Raw genomic sequence first — 15795 nt, forward strand, 5'->3', positions numbered from 1 at the left:
TTCTTACAAATCAGATCCAACCCAATAAAGAGGAGGAGAGATCCACGCCAACAGCTTAAATAGCCGAGTGATGAGCGCTAGCACTTTATGACCTAGGAATGATTCACGCCTCCATGTAATAAAGACGAATCAACCAAGGGTCCTCCAAGCCTTTCTGTTTTCTATCATTTTCATGTCACCGGAGATCTAGAAGCATCTCTATTGGTCGTCACCGAATTTTTCCCCGCAACATATATAAATCTATTTTTCAATTTTTTTCGGTTCAATTTCAACATAAAACTAAAACCAAAACCGAATATTTTTATTTTTGGAAACTGCAACCGAAATCGAAAATCAAAAAACCGAACCGTTTATGGTTTCAGTTTAGTTTCAGCCCGATTTTTGGTTTTTTGGTAATTTTTGTACACCCCTAATTGAAGGTAAAAAATTCAAGTTGAAAATAAAAAATAGTTTTTAAGATATATTATTTATGTAAATAAAGTAAAAAAATCTCAAATCTCAAAAACATACAGCCCCCTCATCATGCACATGCTTCCACGTGTGTGATTCATGAAATACATATTCTAATAAATATATTATTTATAATAAATTACTTAAAAATTTTTATGTAAAAGGATTATTATCATAAAATTAATAAAAATATTTTTTAATTAGCCTAAAAAACAAAAATAATAACTTTACTTAAATTCAACATAACGATGTTCATTGAATAAAAAAAATAAAAAATATTAAAAAAAGTAAGCATGATTTTTATTTATAAATTTTCGCTACAGCTATTATCGAATCAAACATTTCCTCAGTGGCTTAGCCATGAGGAGGAGTGAGCTTCGTCCAACTCTCACATACGCTGTTACCAAAAATAGCCGGCTTCCGCCACGTGGATCCCACTGTCCTCGTCCATTCGGTGAGAAAGCACAAGCCCTTCACGAGCATTCCTTCCCACATGGCAATCAACGGCTTTCTAAATTGGCTAGCCGCCTTTCTGCAGACACTTTTTGCGGGCCCCACTGGGTCTGACGGGGCGCTATCTGTGGGTCCACATGTAACAACCACGTGGGATGCCAAGGTGGCGGTCGTCGTGGCCGAGAGAAAATGCGTGCCGCACTCAACGGGCACACACACAACCAAGAAGGGCATTTTGGTAATCACACATTCTTCACGTTTTGTCTTATATAAGTTCCCCTCTCTTTTTGGCTGTGTCACCAAAGCGCTTCCCCAGTTCATTTCTGGAGTTCGCGCTCACTAACGCACACAAGACAGTTCCAATGTCGGCCCAGCGCGAATACGAAACCTTCACCGGAAGCGACGCGGCGAAGGCGGCGGCTGCCGGGGACTCGGAGGAGGAACACCAGCACCCGGTTGAGGAAGTTCGTCTGATCGTGCCGGAGACCGACGACCCTTCGATGCCGGTGATGACTTTCAGGGCGTGGTTTCTGGGCATAATCTCATGCGTCCTCCTAATCTTCCTCAACACCTTCTTCATATACCGGACTCAGCCGCTGACTATATCGGCAATTCTAGTTCAAATCGCCGCCTTGCCCGTGGGCAGAATCATGGCCTCAACCCTGCCCACCCGAAAGTACGCGGTTCTGGGAAGGAGTTTCAGCCTGAATCCTGGACCGTTCAATGTCAAGGAACATGTGATCATCACGATTTTCGCGAATTGTGGGGTTTCTTACGGTGGGGGTGATGCGTACTCGATTGGGGCTATTACGGTCATGAAGGCTTACTACAAGCAGAGCGTGAATTTTCTCTGCGGCCTTCTCATCGTCCTGACCACTCAGGTCTGTAATTATTAATTAATCCCCTTATTCATTCCTTATTGTAGGAAAATAATCATAATTTAATATTTAAACTTTTTTTGTTTAATGGGTATTACCTTGCGCTCGCGAGGTGTTTCTAGCAAGGCTATTTTTTAAAAAATAAAAAGGAAAAAAAAAGAAGAAAGAAGAAGATGGGAGTTTTAGTTTAGTTTTTTCTTTGTTGTAATTTGTATTCGTATTTCTACCTGCCAAATTAATGAGGCCAAGGGGGTTTATTTTCTCCTTCATTGAGTGAGATCCAATAGCATTTTCATAAGTTTCATTGGAGTTATACTCTGTCAGTAGAAGAACATAAATGGTTTTAGTTGAAGTGAGTTCCTGGATATTTTGAAATGCTCAAATTCATTTATTTTATAATAATAATTAATAGAGTCTTCGCTCAATTATTTATCTATTTATTTCAAATTTGCAGTTATTGGGGTATGGATGGGCTGGGATTTTGAGGAGGTACCTTGTTGAACCTGCTGAAATGTGGTGGCCTTCAAACCTTGCTCAGGTTTCTCTTTTCAGGTCTGTTATCCTCTGCTCATGCTTATTCTCCATTAATTTTTGTGCTATACCCTCTGTGAAGGGTTGTAGAAAAGGGGGAATTATTAATTGAAGGGAAAAAATGAATCAGAACAAATGCATTTGTGGCTAGTTCTCATATATTGTAAATTATATTTTAAAAAAATTTCTCAATCTGAGAATATTAAAAAAAAAAAAATGAAAAATAAAAAGTATTCCTTCTGTGTCTTGCCTACAACCCTTGTTTGCGTATCATGGGAAAGTTTTTTGGTGTTGAGAATTTGTTTGATGAGCTGTCTTCATTAGTGGATGCTAAATTCTCTATTCGACTACAAAAGCATAAAATAAAGGACAGAAAGAAGATAAAAGGATAGAGGATGAAATTTTTGACAATTACTTAGTCTTTTTAAGGGAGAATTTGCATATTAGCTTTTTTTTAAAGGGAGAAATTGCATATGGTTTCTATTCCAGAAGACAATGATAAAGCAGTTATTAATACTTGGGAAAGAAAAATATGAAAATAATAATAATAATAATAATAATAATAATAATTAAAAAGCTCACAAACCTGCAAAACAGGTAAGAAGTTTAGTATTTGCTCTGATTAATAATGTTGTTTAATTCCAGTATGGTAATATTGATGGTATTGATATGTTTTCTGTCACAGAGCACTCCATGAAAAGGAATCAAAATCAGATGGCCCAACCCGGATGAAATTTTTCCTTATTTTCATGTTCGCAAGCTTTGTCTACTATGCATTTCCTGGATACCTATTTCCAATTTTGACATTTTTCTCATGGGTCTGCTGGGCTTGGCCTCATAGTATCACCCTTCAGCAAATTGGATCTGGTTACCACGGGCTTGGGGTTGGAGCCTTCTCCTTTGATTGGGCTGGAATTTCAGCATACCATGGAAGCCCGCTGGTGGCACCGTGGTTTTCAATTGTCAATATTGGGGTTGGATTCATCATGTTTATCTACATAATTGTCCCTCTGTGTTACTGGAAGTTTAACACCTTCGACGCGAGGAAATTTCCTATATTCTCTAGTCAGCTATTCACTTCAAGTGGAGGAAAATATGATACCACAAAAATCTTGAGCCCACATTATGATCTTGATATTTCTGCTTATGAGACATACGGGAAGATGTATCTTAGTCCTCTATTTGCCCTTTCTATTGGATCAGGATTTGCAAGATTTACAGCAACTCTCACCCATGTGGCACTTTTTAATGGCAGGTATGCTATTTTCAAACTAGAGTAATTAACACCAGAAATAATTCATGAATGGAGCACAAAACATCAATATTTTGCAACTTCCTTTTCAATTTCTTGTGGAAAGAACTTTTGTGGAGAAAGCATGACTACAGTGCCTCATCCATTTTGTTTTATTACTGAATGTATACTTTTTGGAAGTGAAAAATTGTTTTGAATATTTGCGCAGTTACATAATATTATGTTTGGTTTCCATTGTCTAGTGATATTTGGAAGCAGAGCAAATCCGCAATGAAGAATATGAAATTAGATATACATGCAAAATTGATGAAATGTTACAAAGAAGTGCCTCACTGGTGGTTCCTCATCCTATTAATAGGAAGCATTGCCCTAGCTCTTGTAATGTGCTTTGTGTGGGAAGAAGAAGTGCAGCTGCCATGGTGGGGGTTGCTCTTTTCCTTTGCCTTGGCCTTTGTAGTTACCCTCCCTGTTGGGGTCATTCAAGCAACCACTAACCAGGTAATTACCCTTTTTCTGGTTTTAGAGGGTTTCATCTCTTCTCATTCTGTCCTTCTAGACTTCAGCAACTATTTCTTGATTTTCTAGATATGAAACATGGAAAACTAGGGGAAAAAAAAATTTGTGGATATTTTTTTAACATATTGGTGTTCTTGTGCTTGTATCATGCAGCAACCTGGATATGACATAATAGCACAGTTCATATTTGGGTATATCCTCCCTGGAAAACCTATAGCAAACTTGCTTTTCAAGATGTATGGTCGAACCAGTTCAGTCCATGCTTTATCATTCTTATCTGATCTTAAACTTGGGCAATACATGAAAATTCCACCACGATGCATGTACACAGCGCAGGTCTGTGCACCTCAAAAACCTTGATGCATTAAAACACTCCATGTTTTGTCATTGGATTATGTAAAAGCCACCATGACATCTGTGTTTTGTCTCTTTTTTGTTTTCTTCAAACACTTTTCAGCTGGTGGGAACTGTTGTTGCTGGTATAGTTAACCTTGCAGTTGCATGGTGGATGTTGGGGAGCATTGAAAACATATGTGATGTTGAGGCATTGCATCCCGATAGCCCATGGACATGCCCTAAATTCCGTGTCACCTTTGATGCTTCTGTTATATGGGGTCTGGTTGGACCCAGGAGGCTGTTTGGACCCGGAGGGATGTACCGTAACTTGGTATGGCTATTCCTTATAGGAGCAGTCTTGCCAGTACCTGTCTGGGTACTGAGCAAAATTTTCCCTAATAAGAAATGGATCCCCCTCATAAACATACCGGTTCTATCCTATGGTTTTGCCGGGATGCCTCCAGCGACTCCCACCAACATAGCTAGCTGGCTGCTCACAGGGACAGTCTTCAACTATTTCATATTCCGATACCGAAAGGGATGGTGGCTGAAGTACAACTATGTTCTATCTGCAGCCTTGGATGCTGGAACTGCTTTCATGGCTGTTCTTCTGTTCTTTGCCCTGCAGAATGAGAACCATGATTTGAAGTGGTGGGGTACAGACCTAGACCATTGCCCTTTGGCCACATGCCCAACTGCACCAGGGATTGCGGTTAAAGGATGCCCAGTCTTTAGATAGGTAATCTATACTGGGGTTTGGAGATTATAGAAAATGCAGAATTGGTCGTGGTTTTGAGAGAGAAGCGGGCATATGCTGGTTTAGAAGTCATGAAAAATTGCTTTGCGCTCTTGTAAATGAGTTGTTAGTTTTTGGTTTTGTTTTTACTCTAGTGGATGTGGAGGAAAGGTCTTTTTGAAGTCCAAGAGCAGATTTTCAGTGTTTTAATGCACTACATTATTGTTGTGCAGGCTTGTCATCAATAAATAATGCACTTGCATGCTGCAGCAAATTAAAAAAAGAGGTCCCCTAGCTATTTATATATATATTTTCACAGGTTCTGTAATATCTGCTCTGATTATCATCATCCTGCATCTTGAAAGAACTATAAATCTGTGGGAATAAGAAAAATAATGAAACAGAAGAGACGATCATTGCAGAGATGCTTTGTACATTTGCAGAGGACAAAGCCCTAGCTGCAGTTCAGAGGTTTACTCCTCTTCCCTGGAAATTTATAGAAAATTAATTGTGAGATCAGATCAATGATCATTCAAGCATTCGCATTACATTGGCACAAAAATCCTGAAAAAAGTTGCTATTACTACTGTGTTTCCCAAGTCTAATAATAAAGACACTGGCATATGATAGAAAAACAGGAGAAATGCAGTGAAGAAGATAACAACAACAAAACCAAGGCTTAGTCCTACTAAGTGGAAAATGCAGTAAAGAAGATAAACTGTAAAATTATTGTATTAGTTTTCCATGCATGAAGAGTCCTCACACAGCTGTATATATACACATCAGCAAGCCAAAAATATTCTCTGGCAACAAACTAACAGAAAAACAGAATAAAAAGAAAACAAAAAATATTTTTTGAAACAGAAAATAATATGCTCAAGCTGGAGATGGTTGAGTATTGTTGATATGCCCCGACAAGCCAAGTAGGTCTGGAAGAACCAATGAGGCTCGATTTGAGAGAAGCAAATTTAGAAGAAGCTAATGGTTTGGTGAAAATATCAGCTAGTTGATCCTTACTTGAAAGAAAAGAAACCTGAAGAGCTTTGGTCTGAATTTGATCGGGAACAAAATGATAGTCCATATCGACATGTTTGGTGCGAGAGTGCATCACAGGGTTCATGGACAAATAAGTGGCTCCCAAATTGTCACAATAAAGAGTTGGAGAGGTGGAGAGGAAAACACCCAATTCAGATAAGAGAGGTTGTAACCATAGTAACTCACAAGTTGCAAGAGCAAAAGCCTTGTATTCGGCCTTAGTACTTGATTTGGTTATAGTAGATTGTTTCTTTGAGCTCCACGAAACTAAGTTGTTTCCATAAAAGACATAGTAACCCCCAGTGGATTTTCTGTCATCGAGACGCCTTGCCCAGTCGGCATCGGTGTAGGCTGCCAGATAAGGAGTGGGAGAGGTTGTAGAAGTAAGCCATAATGAATAGTATGCTTTAAATAGCGTAGTGTGTGCTTAACACTCTACCAATGAGATAGACATGGAGCATGCATATATTGACAAACACGGTTAACTGAGAAGGCTAGGTCTGGCCTGGTGAAAAGTAAATACTGCAAGTTGCCCACGACACAACGATATAATGTAGAGTCAGTCATAGTAGAGGAGTCAAAGGCAGTTAGCTTAGGGGAGGAGGACATTGGACTGCTGACTGGCTTGCAGTTTAACATGTTCGTCTTTTGCAGAAAATCTAAAATATATTTTCGTTGAGAAAGCATGAGACCAGTAGAGTTGCAATGACATTCAAGGCCCAAAAAGTAATGTAAATCTCCCATATCTTTAATCGGAAAATCATTGCTCAGAACAGATATAAAGTGAGAAATCATGTTCAACCTTGAGCTAATAATCACAATGTCATCAACATACACAAGGAAGTACACAAGCATTGACTGATGACGTTAAATAAATAAGGAAGCATACGATTTTGAAACAACAAATCCCAATTCCAATAGACGAGAGTTGAGCCGTGCATACCAGGCATGGGGAGCTTGTTTAAGGCCATAAAGAGCTCACTTGAGTTTGCAGACATAGTGTGGAAATTGTTGATGTATAAAGCTAGGAGGTTGAGACATGAAAACATCCTCATCAAGAGTACCATGTAAAAAAGCATTCTGAACATCCAATTGATGAATCGGCCAGGAAAAGGAAACTGCAATGGAGAGGACTAACCTGATTGTAGTAGGCTTAACCACGAGACTAAAAGTTTCAGTACTGTAGTTGAAGCTCTCCAGCTGACTGTAACCCTTAGCAACCAGGCGTGCTTTTCGTCACTCAATGGAACCGTTAGACATATGCTTTGTCTTGAAGATCGAGCGGCAACCAACAACATTTTGATTTGAAGCAGGAGGAACAAGGGACCAAGTATTTTTGGACATCAAAGCATCAAACTCTTGCTGCATCGCATGTCTTCATTTGGGAAACTTGGAGGCATGAGTTTCTGAAGAGGGCTCCTCTGGAACAACAATTGAGGTGGTGTGGGCGTGAGGCAAAGGCCAAGAAATGGTGCCATTTGTTCGGAGCTTAGGGCAAGAAACGTTTGCCTTGGCTCGTTTGCATGGGGTGTGTTGATGTGGAAGGAATTGCAGAAGGGGAAAGAGAAGAAGGAGGGGAAGATGAAGACGACGAGGAGGAGCCGAGAGAAGCCCTAGATTCGGGAGTGAGTGGGCTAGAACGAGGAGAGGAGTCGGGTATGATAGACAGGTGTTGGACTAGGGATTCATGAGGTATGGATGGGTCGGGCTGAGGTAATGAACAGATATTGGACATAGGACTCGTGGGCCGAGGCAAAGAAATGGGGGGTAATGAGAAATTAAAGGGAGTGAGTTGGGCTGAGGAATATGGAAGAGAGCCTGAACAGGGGTTAGAGAATGGAAAAACAGTCTCATCAAATAAGACATCCCTAGATATGTACATACGAGGAGTAAGGATATGGAAGCACAAGTAGCCATGATGAGAGGAGCTATAGCCAAGGAATACATAGGGAAGGGAGTGAAACTTTATTTTAAGGTCAAAGATTGGGCCAACATTGGCAGCCAAATGTTTTTAAAAACATGTAATCGAGAGTGTGGTGAAACAAGGTTTCAAATGGGGACTTGTTATTTAAGGTGGGAGTAGGGGGGCGATTTATTAGAAAGATAGCAGTGGCAAAAGCATCAGACCAGTAAGAGTGAGGCAAAAATGAATGAGCAAGGAGAGCAAGACCTATTTCCACAATGTGTCTATGTTTGCATTTAACTGAACCATTTTGTGAATAAGCATGGGGACATGAAATGCAATGAAAAATACCAAAAGAATTTAACACCTTATTAAGAGATTGAAATTCACCACCCCAATCAGATTGTAAGGAGCGAATTTTTGTATTAAAAAGAGTTTCTACATGTCATTTGAAAAATAGAAAAACAGAAACCACATCAAATTTACATTTTAAAGGGAAAATCCAAGTAAACCAACTGTGATCATCAACAAAGGAAATATAATAGCGAAAACCACCATGAGAAAGTATTGGTGCAGGACCCCAGACATTCGAGAAAATAAGAGAAAGAGGGGAAGTTGAATGGCGAGAGGAGCTACCATACGATAGTTGATGAAGTTTGGCTTTACAACATGAAGGACATAGTTCAAGGGACGAAAAGGATTTGGTGGGCAGAGACATTTGGGAAATAATGTTTGAACTAGGTGCATGGAAGGATGACCTAGCCGATTATGCCACTGAACAGGTGAAACACGTTCACCAACATGAGCTTAAGGAGATGGATGTGGAAACACGTACATGCCATCCTTAGTAGGGCCTTGAAGAAGAACTCTCTGGGTTTGGGAATCCTTCACACAGAAAAAAGAAGAATGAAACTAAAAATATACAGAGTTATCTTCATATAATTTTCTAACATAAATTAAATTCTTAGAAATTAATGGAACATGATAGAGTTTAGAGAGAAGAATACTGCCAGTGTGGGACGGGATGGTGGAGCTGCCAACATGGTGAATTGGAAGAGATGAGCCATCATCGACACGAACTTGCTCGTCACCCTTATACTTAGATGGGTTAATAGAGAGATTAGAGAAATCGTGAGTGAAGTGATGGGTGGCTGCGAAATCAGGATACCAGTTGGAGTCTGCAGATGTGGAAGAGGGTTGTTGAAAATGAGGCCCTGAGGTGAGGTGTGTTGAGAGGGAAGGTGGAGGGGGAGATTGCTAGCTGAAAATAAATCTGTGGTAGCATGTGATGGTAGAATGGCCTCTTTTATGGCAAACCTAACAAGTAGGCTGATTAGGAGAAAATGGAGTTGGGGATGGGATGGTGGAGCTGCCAACATGGTGAATTGGAAGAGATAAGCCATCACCAACACGAACTTGCTCATCACCCTTATACTCAGATGGGTTAATAGAGAGATTAGAGAAATTGAGAGTGAAGTGATGGGTGGCTGCGAAATCAAGATACTAGTTGGAGTCTGCAGATGTGGAAGAGGGTTGTTGAAAATGAGGTCTTGAGATGAGGTGTGTTGAGAGTGTTAGCTTTACCGTGATCCCAAGAAGGGGGGGTGAATTGGTATTTTTAAATTTTATCTCCTAGGTATTCCTCATAGCAGCAGTATGTTCACAAGCCTAGGGTCAATCTAGTGCAAATAATGTAAATATAACAGAAATTAAATAAAGCAGTTTAAACAACCATACAAGCACCAGAAAGCAGTAAAGAGAGGATGACACGCAAATATGTTATCGAGGTTCGGCCAACTGCCTACGTCCCCGCCTTGGCTAACCAGCACAAGGATTATCACAATACCTTGCTCACTTAAACGGGTGGAGCGGCACCTATACAAACCAGGTCAAATTACCACAGAGCTGACCTCAACCTTTACACCAATCCTTACCGGACTAGATTACCGCCCCCTCAGGCCACGCCTAGAATCTCTCATATATACAATCACAAGGTACAATATAAGGGTGCTTTCACGTAAAGCAGATTTGTACCACAAATGCGCACAAACATAAACACCACAGATGATTTAATAATGTACACTCTGTGTGGTCTAAAAATGTCAACTCTCAACAATGTTTTCTATCAGTGTAGCAAGTACGTGAGAGTGTCAATAATAATAATCTGTGTACTTCAAAATATTCAGTCAAGCGTGTTCACACAAAGTATCAAACAAGCCTCAATATTATCAATCAATAGAATGTGTCAATCATACGAATGTGTATATGCTTGGATTGCAAAATAGATAATCTTTGTTTTCGGCAAATGATATATATATACTTGTACAAATAACACCACAAAGATTAGTGTAACAAGCACAAATATCTTTTTACAAATTGTTCAATAAATTCCACAAGATATTTGAGTAAGCTTGAAATATGTTCTTGCAAATCAAAAAAAATACAAACTTCCAAAGATATTGCAATGATAATGCAACACTCAGAAGTTTACCACAAGTCTTCTTAGAGTAGGCTTATTAGCAAAGCCTCCTAAGAAAACTTAGGTTATGCTCTCGAGAGAAAAATCGATTCAAACACTCTAAACAATGAAAGCAAACCTCTAAGCAATAATACTCAATACACTTACAAATGATTTAGATAGATGAAGAAGGTAAGCTTGAGTAGGTTTCAAAAGGAGTATGAGTAATGAGAAGCAAAAATAAGTATTTTGGCTTGAGAGAGATTTTCTTAATCTTTTTGCTAATCAGTGCTTAATCCACCAAATGAAGGAGTGTATATAGACATACTGAAAATTTTGACCGTTGGGGACCTATTAGGGATTGTTATAAAAGATTAATGACATTTTAAATAATTTAACCCTGTTTAAAAAATTATTAACCGCGGTAAAAATAGGACCAACCCGAGAGGTCCGGTCGACCAGGGGTCAAGTAGCTCGGTCGACCAGGGCTATTTTGAACTGAGTGGTCGGTCGACCGAGGAAGGACGATTTTCCAAAATTCCGAGGTTTGGTCGATCGGGCCCTTTTGAACTGTGTGGTTCGGTCGACCAGGACGTTGGGAATTCTCCCGAGACCATTCGGTCGACCAGGTCGTTGGAGTACAAATTTGGTCGGTCGACCTAGAGATCAAATGTTGACTCCTAGGGGGCTCGGTCGACCAGAGTCAAATGAACTATGAGGGCTCGGTCGACCGGGCCTTGGTCAAACTGTTGACCCAGGGCCGGTTCGGTCGACCAGGACCTTTTGAACTTTAAGTCTCGGTCGACCGAAGGTGCACTAAGTGTGCATTTCGGTCCCGTATTGAGCCAAACAATTCCTATTCAAGTGCCTAACAAATATATGTGAATGTGTGTGTGTCCTAAGGTCACTTGGGGTCCAATTTTGAAAGCACCGAAAAAATTCGGTGTCGGTCTAGCGAAGGGCACCCTAAAGTCCTGTCTCATTCATGGTTCGGTTTGAGCTTACAAAGTAAATCATACATGTGATGTGTGTGCTTATTACAAACCAAAGAACCCTAATTACTATTACAGACAAATTTCACTGAAAATTATTACAATTAAGAGTATGAAATTGTCTTCAAGCTTTGAGCTTTCACGTGCCACTGAAGATATGATAATGTGAACCTGCACATGAACTAGATATTTATTAAATACAATTGTATTTGTCATTATCAAAAGCAGGGTGTGACCTCTAAGGTCAACAGAGAGGGAAGGTGGAGAGGAAGATTGGTAGCTGAAATCAAATCAGTGGTAGCATGTGATGGTAAAATGGCCTCTTTTATGGCGGACCTGACAAGAAGGCTGATTAGGAGAAAATGGAGTTAGGGATGGGATGGTGGAGCTGCCAACATGGTGAATTGGAAGAGATGAGCCATCACCAACACGAACTTGCTCATCACCCTTATACTCAGATGGGTTAATAGAGAGATTAGAGAAATTGTGAGTGAAGTGATGGGTGGCCGTGGAATCAGGATACTAGTTAGAGTTTGCAGATGTGGAAGAGGGTTGTTGAAAATGAGGTCTTGAGGTGAGGTGTGTTGAGAGGGAAGGTGGAGGGGGAGATTGGTAGCTGAAATCAAATCTGTGGTAGCATTTGATGGCAGTATGGCCTTTTTTATGGCAGACCTGACAAGTAGGCTGATTAGGAGAAAATGGAGCTGCAGAGGAGGAGAAATGGCGACCACCATGCCTGTCATGACCACCATTGTAATAACCCGAAAAAAAAATTATTAAAAAAAATTAATAAATTAAATTTATTAATCAATTAACTAGTTAAATATTATTAAATTAATGTATTAAATAAACAAGTAAGAAAAAAGAATTAAGACTAATTATTAATTAATTAATTATTATTGAACTAATTAATTAAATAAACAAATAAAATGAATAGTGTGGAAAAAAACTAAAATAAAGATATGTATATTAAATTATATATGTACATATATATATATATATATATATATATATAAAGGTTATAAGTTAAAGTATTATATTTAAATATATATATATAAAATATTAAAATAATAATAGTGGATATGATTGCATTGCAATCTGGATCAGTTTTCAAAATTGAAATCTCATCTTTCTAGACTCAATTCTCTCTCAGCCTCTGCGTGCCGCCGTCTCGCCTCTCCGTCTTCTCTCCCTCTCTCCTTATTTCTTGATGAATATTCGACCGATCGGGAAACGAAAGGTGTCGTTGGGTTCTTAACTCCGCCACTAACATTTCTACTGGAGCATCTTTGTCGTGAGAACGACTTAGGTACTACTCTTGGGGAAAGGTAATTTTTCCCTAATTTCTTAATTACTGGTTAAATCTGTTGTTGAATCGACGATCAGGCACCACCACGGGGTCCTAATCGTCGTTGTCGTCATTTTGACGTAGGTAATTTTTCAATTGGGATTTTCTAAACCCTACTCCAAAGTAAGAGTGGGATTTGAGAAATTTGGCAATTTGGCTAAATTTAAGGGTATATTTATTTATTCAGGAATTATGACCCTAAGAAATATTTAAATAATATTTTATTCAGGAATAATTTATTGGAGTTAGGAATTTTTTATTTAGGGTCCGGATGAGCGCCGCAGGTATTTTTCAAAGTTCCTATTGGCGTAGTTCAAGAAACCAGGTAAGGGGAAAAATGTATATTAAATCAGAATTTTTATGAATTTAATGGAAAAATAATTTGTGTTATATGTACGTGTATATGTTCTAATATGGGTAAAATGCCAACTGTTTAAATTATATTTTTTTCGAGTTTAGGGCTATTTATTAGATATGTATGCGTGAAAATGAACTGATGAAAGTGGAAAAATATTTTCAGGATAATTAAGTAAGAAATGAAAGGTATTTTTAGTATATAAATATTAAATGTTGGTTAGCTTATTTTACAGACAGTATATGAATTTTATCACTAAATTGTGTGGCATGAGACTCTGTGCAAATATATGTTAAATGTATGAGATGCAGGCTAAGTAAGTAAAACAATGAGAATAAAATATGATATAGACAATGTTGCCTGTGTGTGTTAAATGCAACCATGTAAATGTAAGACAACTGAAGGACAACCATGTTAGCAGATCTAGCACACTTCTGTGTAGACTAACTGATGACAGCTAAAAGGAGCTGTGTTAACAGATCTAGCATGTTTCTACGTAGACTAACTGATGATAGCTAAAGACCAGTTGTAGTACGAAGTAATGAAATGAAATGTTATGCAATGAAATGACGATGAAATGGCAATGAAATGAAATAATAAAGGTAAATGATGTAAATGGGAAAGAGTCACTTAAAGTGAAACGAAATGCAAAGTTAAGTTTTGAACGGGAATGAAATGTGAATGATTGAATAACGATGGAAAGAACGATGTATTATGATATTAGAAATATGTATGTACGTAGAACATGTTACGATTGGGCGAGGCGTACCTTTTGCCCGAGGGCTTGCTGAGTAAGGCGAGTGCACTAGTAGCTTCAGATGTGGTAGTAGCTGCATAACGCACTAGGACAGAGGGAACCTACTTATATGGGCGGGTAGAATTCCCTATCCTTAGGACCTTTGCCAGTAAACTATTGTTGAATGTGTGAGCACGAGATCAATTTAACACTTGAGGGCTTACTGAGTAAGGTGAGTGCTGTGGTATGTTTTAATTGTGACCTTAGGGTTACTTAAGTATCAGAGCAGATGGGTGCTACTTGTATGGGTGGGTAATCACCCCTATCCTTGGGTAATCTCGTGGGTTAAACATTTGTATGTGTTTGATTAGGATCAGAAAATGGTTTCAGAAAATTATGTTAATGATTTGCAAATATTATAAAATGATATGTATAATCTTATGATGGCCACGCGCTGAGTTTAATATATTGTTTCTTCCCTTACTAAGATGTGTCTCACCCGAATATCAATTCTTTTTTTTTTTTAGGATTTCTCAAGATCGAGCTTTGAGAGTTCGAGATTTTATAACATTTTTGGAAGATATAAGAAAAAGGGTATATTTTTATGTTAATTCTGATATGTATATTTTATGTTTTATATCTTTATGTTTTAACTCAGTTATGAAAGGATAGTTGTAAAACATACTGGTATTAGTGGATAATGTTTTGGAGACATATATATTTGAATACTGGTGGATGATTAATTTATTATGGTTGGTAGTTAGAATTAGTAAACTCTGGTATTATGTTATATGGAGATTATGGTTATGTTTTCCGCTGCGTATATATTGATTATGGATTATTAGAGATTTTATTAGGTATAACGTGCCGGACCCAAGTTTTAAAGGGTCAAGGCATTACAGATGGTATCAGAGCAATGTCCAACTGGAAGTGTGATTAGATTCACATCGCCTGAATAAGGAAATATTAGAGTAATAGGTTAAGAATGATTTATACCAAAGTATAAGATTGAGTTGCAATAAGGATAGGAATGGGTAGATTAAGATATTGTTAGGAATTCTGAGTTTTGTTTCGTAAGTTTGGGGGCAAAAATTCTTTGATGGTCTTCTGTATTTTTCTGAAAAAGTGGCTAACTTTAGAAAATCGTGGTAAATCCATCGATGGTGATGTTTCCGAGCAGAGAAATTCAAACTTGGGATTTAAACTCGATGGTGAGGTTAGTTGAATTTAGAGATTATGGTATCAAGGGAAATCAGCAGATACCACTAGGTAGAGGTAGACGAGCACGTGGGTATACGATGATCCTGAATGAGGCAGATAAAGCTAAGAGAGTAGGTATCAATTTATGTTAAAGATGATGATGATTTTATTTAATTATTGATGATGCAAAAATTTATTTGAGAGACATATTTATTGAATGGTATGAGGCATAGTAAATCATAGAATTATGGAGATGAAAGATTAGGTAACGAATTTCGAGGATGAAATTTCTTAAAAGAGGGAAGAATGTAATAACCCGAAAAAAAAATTGTTAAAAAAAATTAATAAATTAAAATTATTAATTAATTAACTAGTTAAATATTATTAAATTAATGTATTAAATAAACAAGTAAGAAAAAAAAATTAAGACTAATTATTAATTAATTAATTATTATTGAACTAATTAACTAAATAAACAAATAAAATGAATAGTGTGGAAAAAAACTATAATAAAGATATGTATATTAAAATATATATGTACATATATATATATATATAATATTAAAATAATAATAGTGGATATGATTGCATTGCAATCTGAATCAGATTTCAAAAT

General features: G+C 37.9%; 1 protein-coding gene across 1 annotated transcript; it reads left to right on the top strand.

Annotated features, from left to right (window-relative positions):
• The first annotated feature begins 1199 nt into the window (after positions 1-1199).
• On the top strand, positions 1200-5438 carry LOC131159384 (oligopeptide transporter 3-like). Its single transcript, XM_058114261.1, has 6 exons — positions 1200-1784; positions 2236-2333; positions 2998-3567; positions 3807-4062; positions 4234-4416; positions 4538-5438. The coding sequence occupies exons 1-6, from the start codon at positions 1266-1268 to the stop codon at positions 5153-5155; spliced, it is 2244 nt and encodes a 747-aa protein (XP_057970244.1). The 5' UTR covers positions 1200-1265; the 3' UTR covers positions 5156-5438.
• The last annotated feature ends 10357 nt before the right edge of the window (positions 5439-15795 follow it).

The sequence above is a fragment of the Malania oleifera genome, chromosome 7 (genome assembly GCF_029873635.1).
Source record: "Malania oleifera isolate guangnan ecotype guangnan chromosome 7, ASM2987363v1, whole genome shotgun sequence".
Taxonomy (NCBI): domain Eukaryota; kingdom Viridiplantae; phylum Streptophyta; class Magnoliopsida; order Santalales; family Ximeniaceae; genus Malania; species Malania oleifera.

What these genes read in the sequence shown, in the direction of transcription:
- LOC131159384 (XM_058114261.1), top strand. Translation starts at nt 1,266, where the DNA reads ATGTCGGCCCAGCGCGAATACGAAACCTTCACCGGAAGCGACGCGGCG. An exon ending in GTGGCACTTTTTAATGGCAG is followed by an intron (nt 3,568 to 3,806) that starts GTATGCTATTTT and finishes TCCATTGTCTAG; the next exon opens with TGATATTTGGAAGCAGAGCA. An exon ending in TTCAAGCAACCACTAACCAG is followed by an intron (nt 4,063 to 4,233) that starts GTAATTACCCTT and finishes TGTATCATGCAG; the next exon opens with CAACCTGGATATGACATAAT.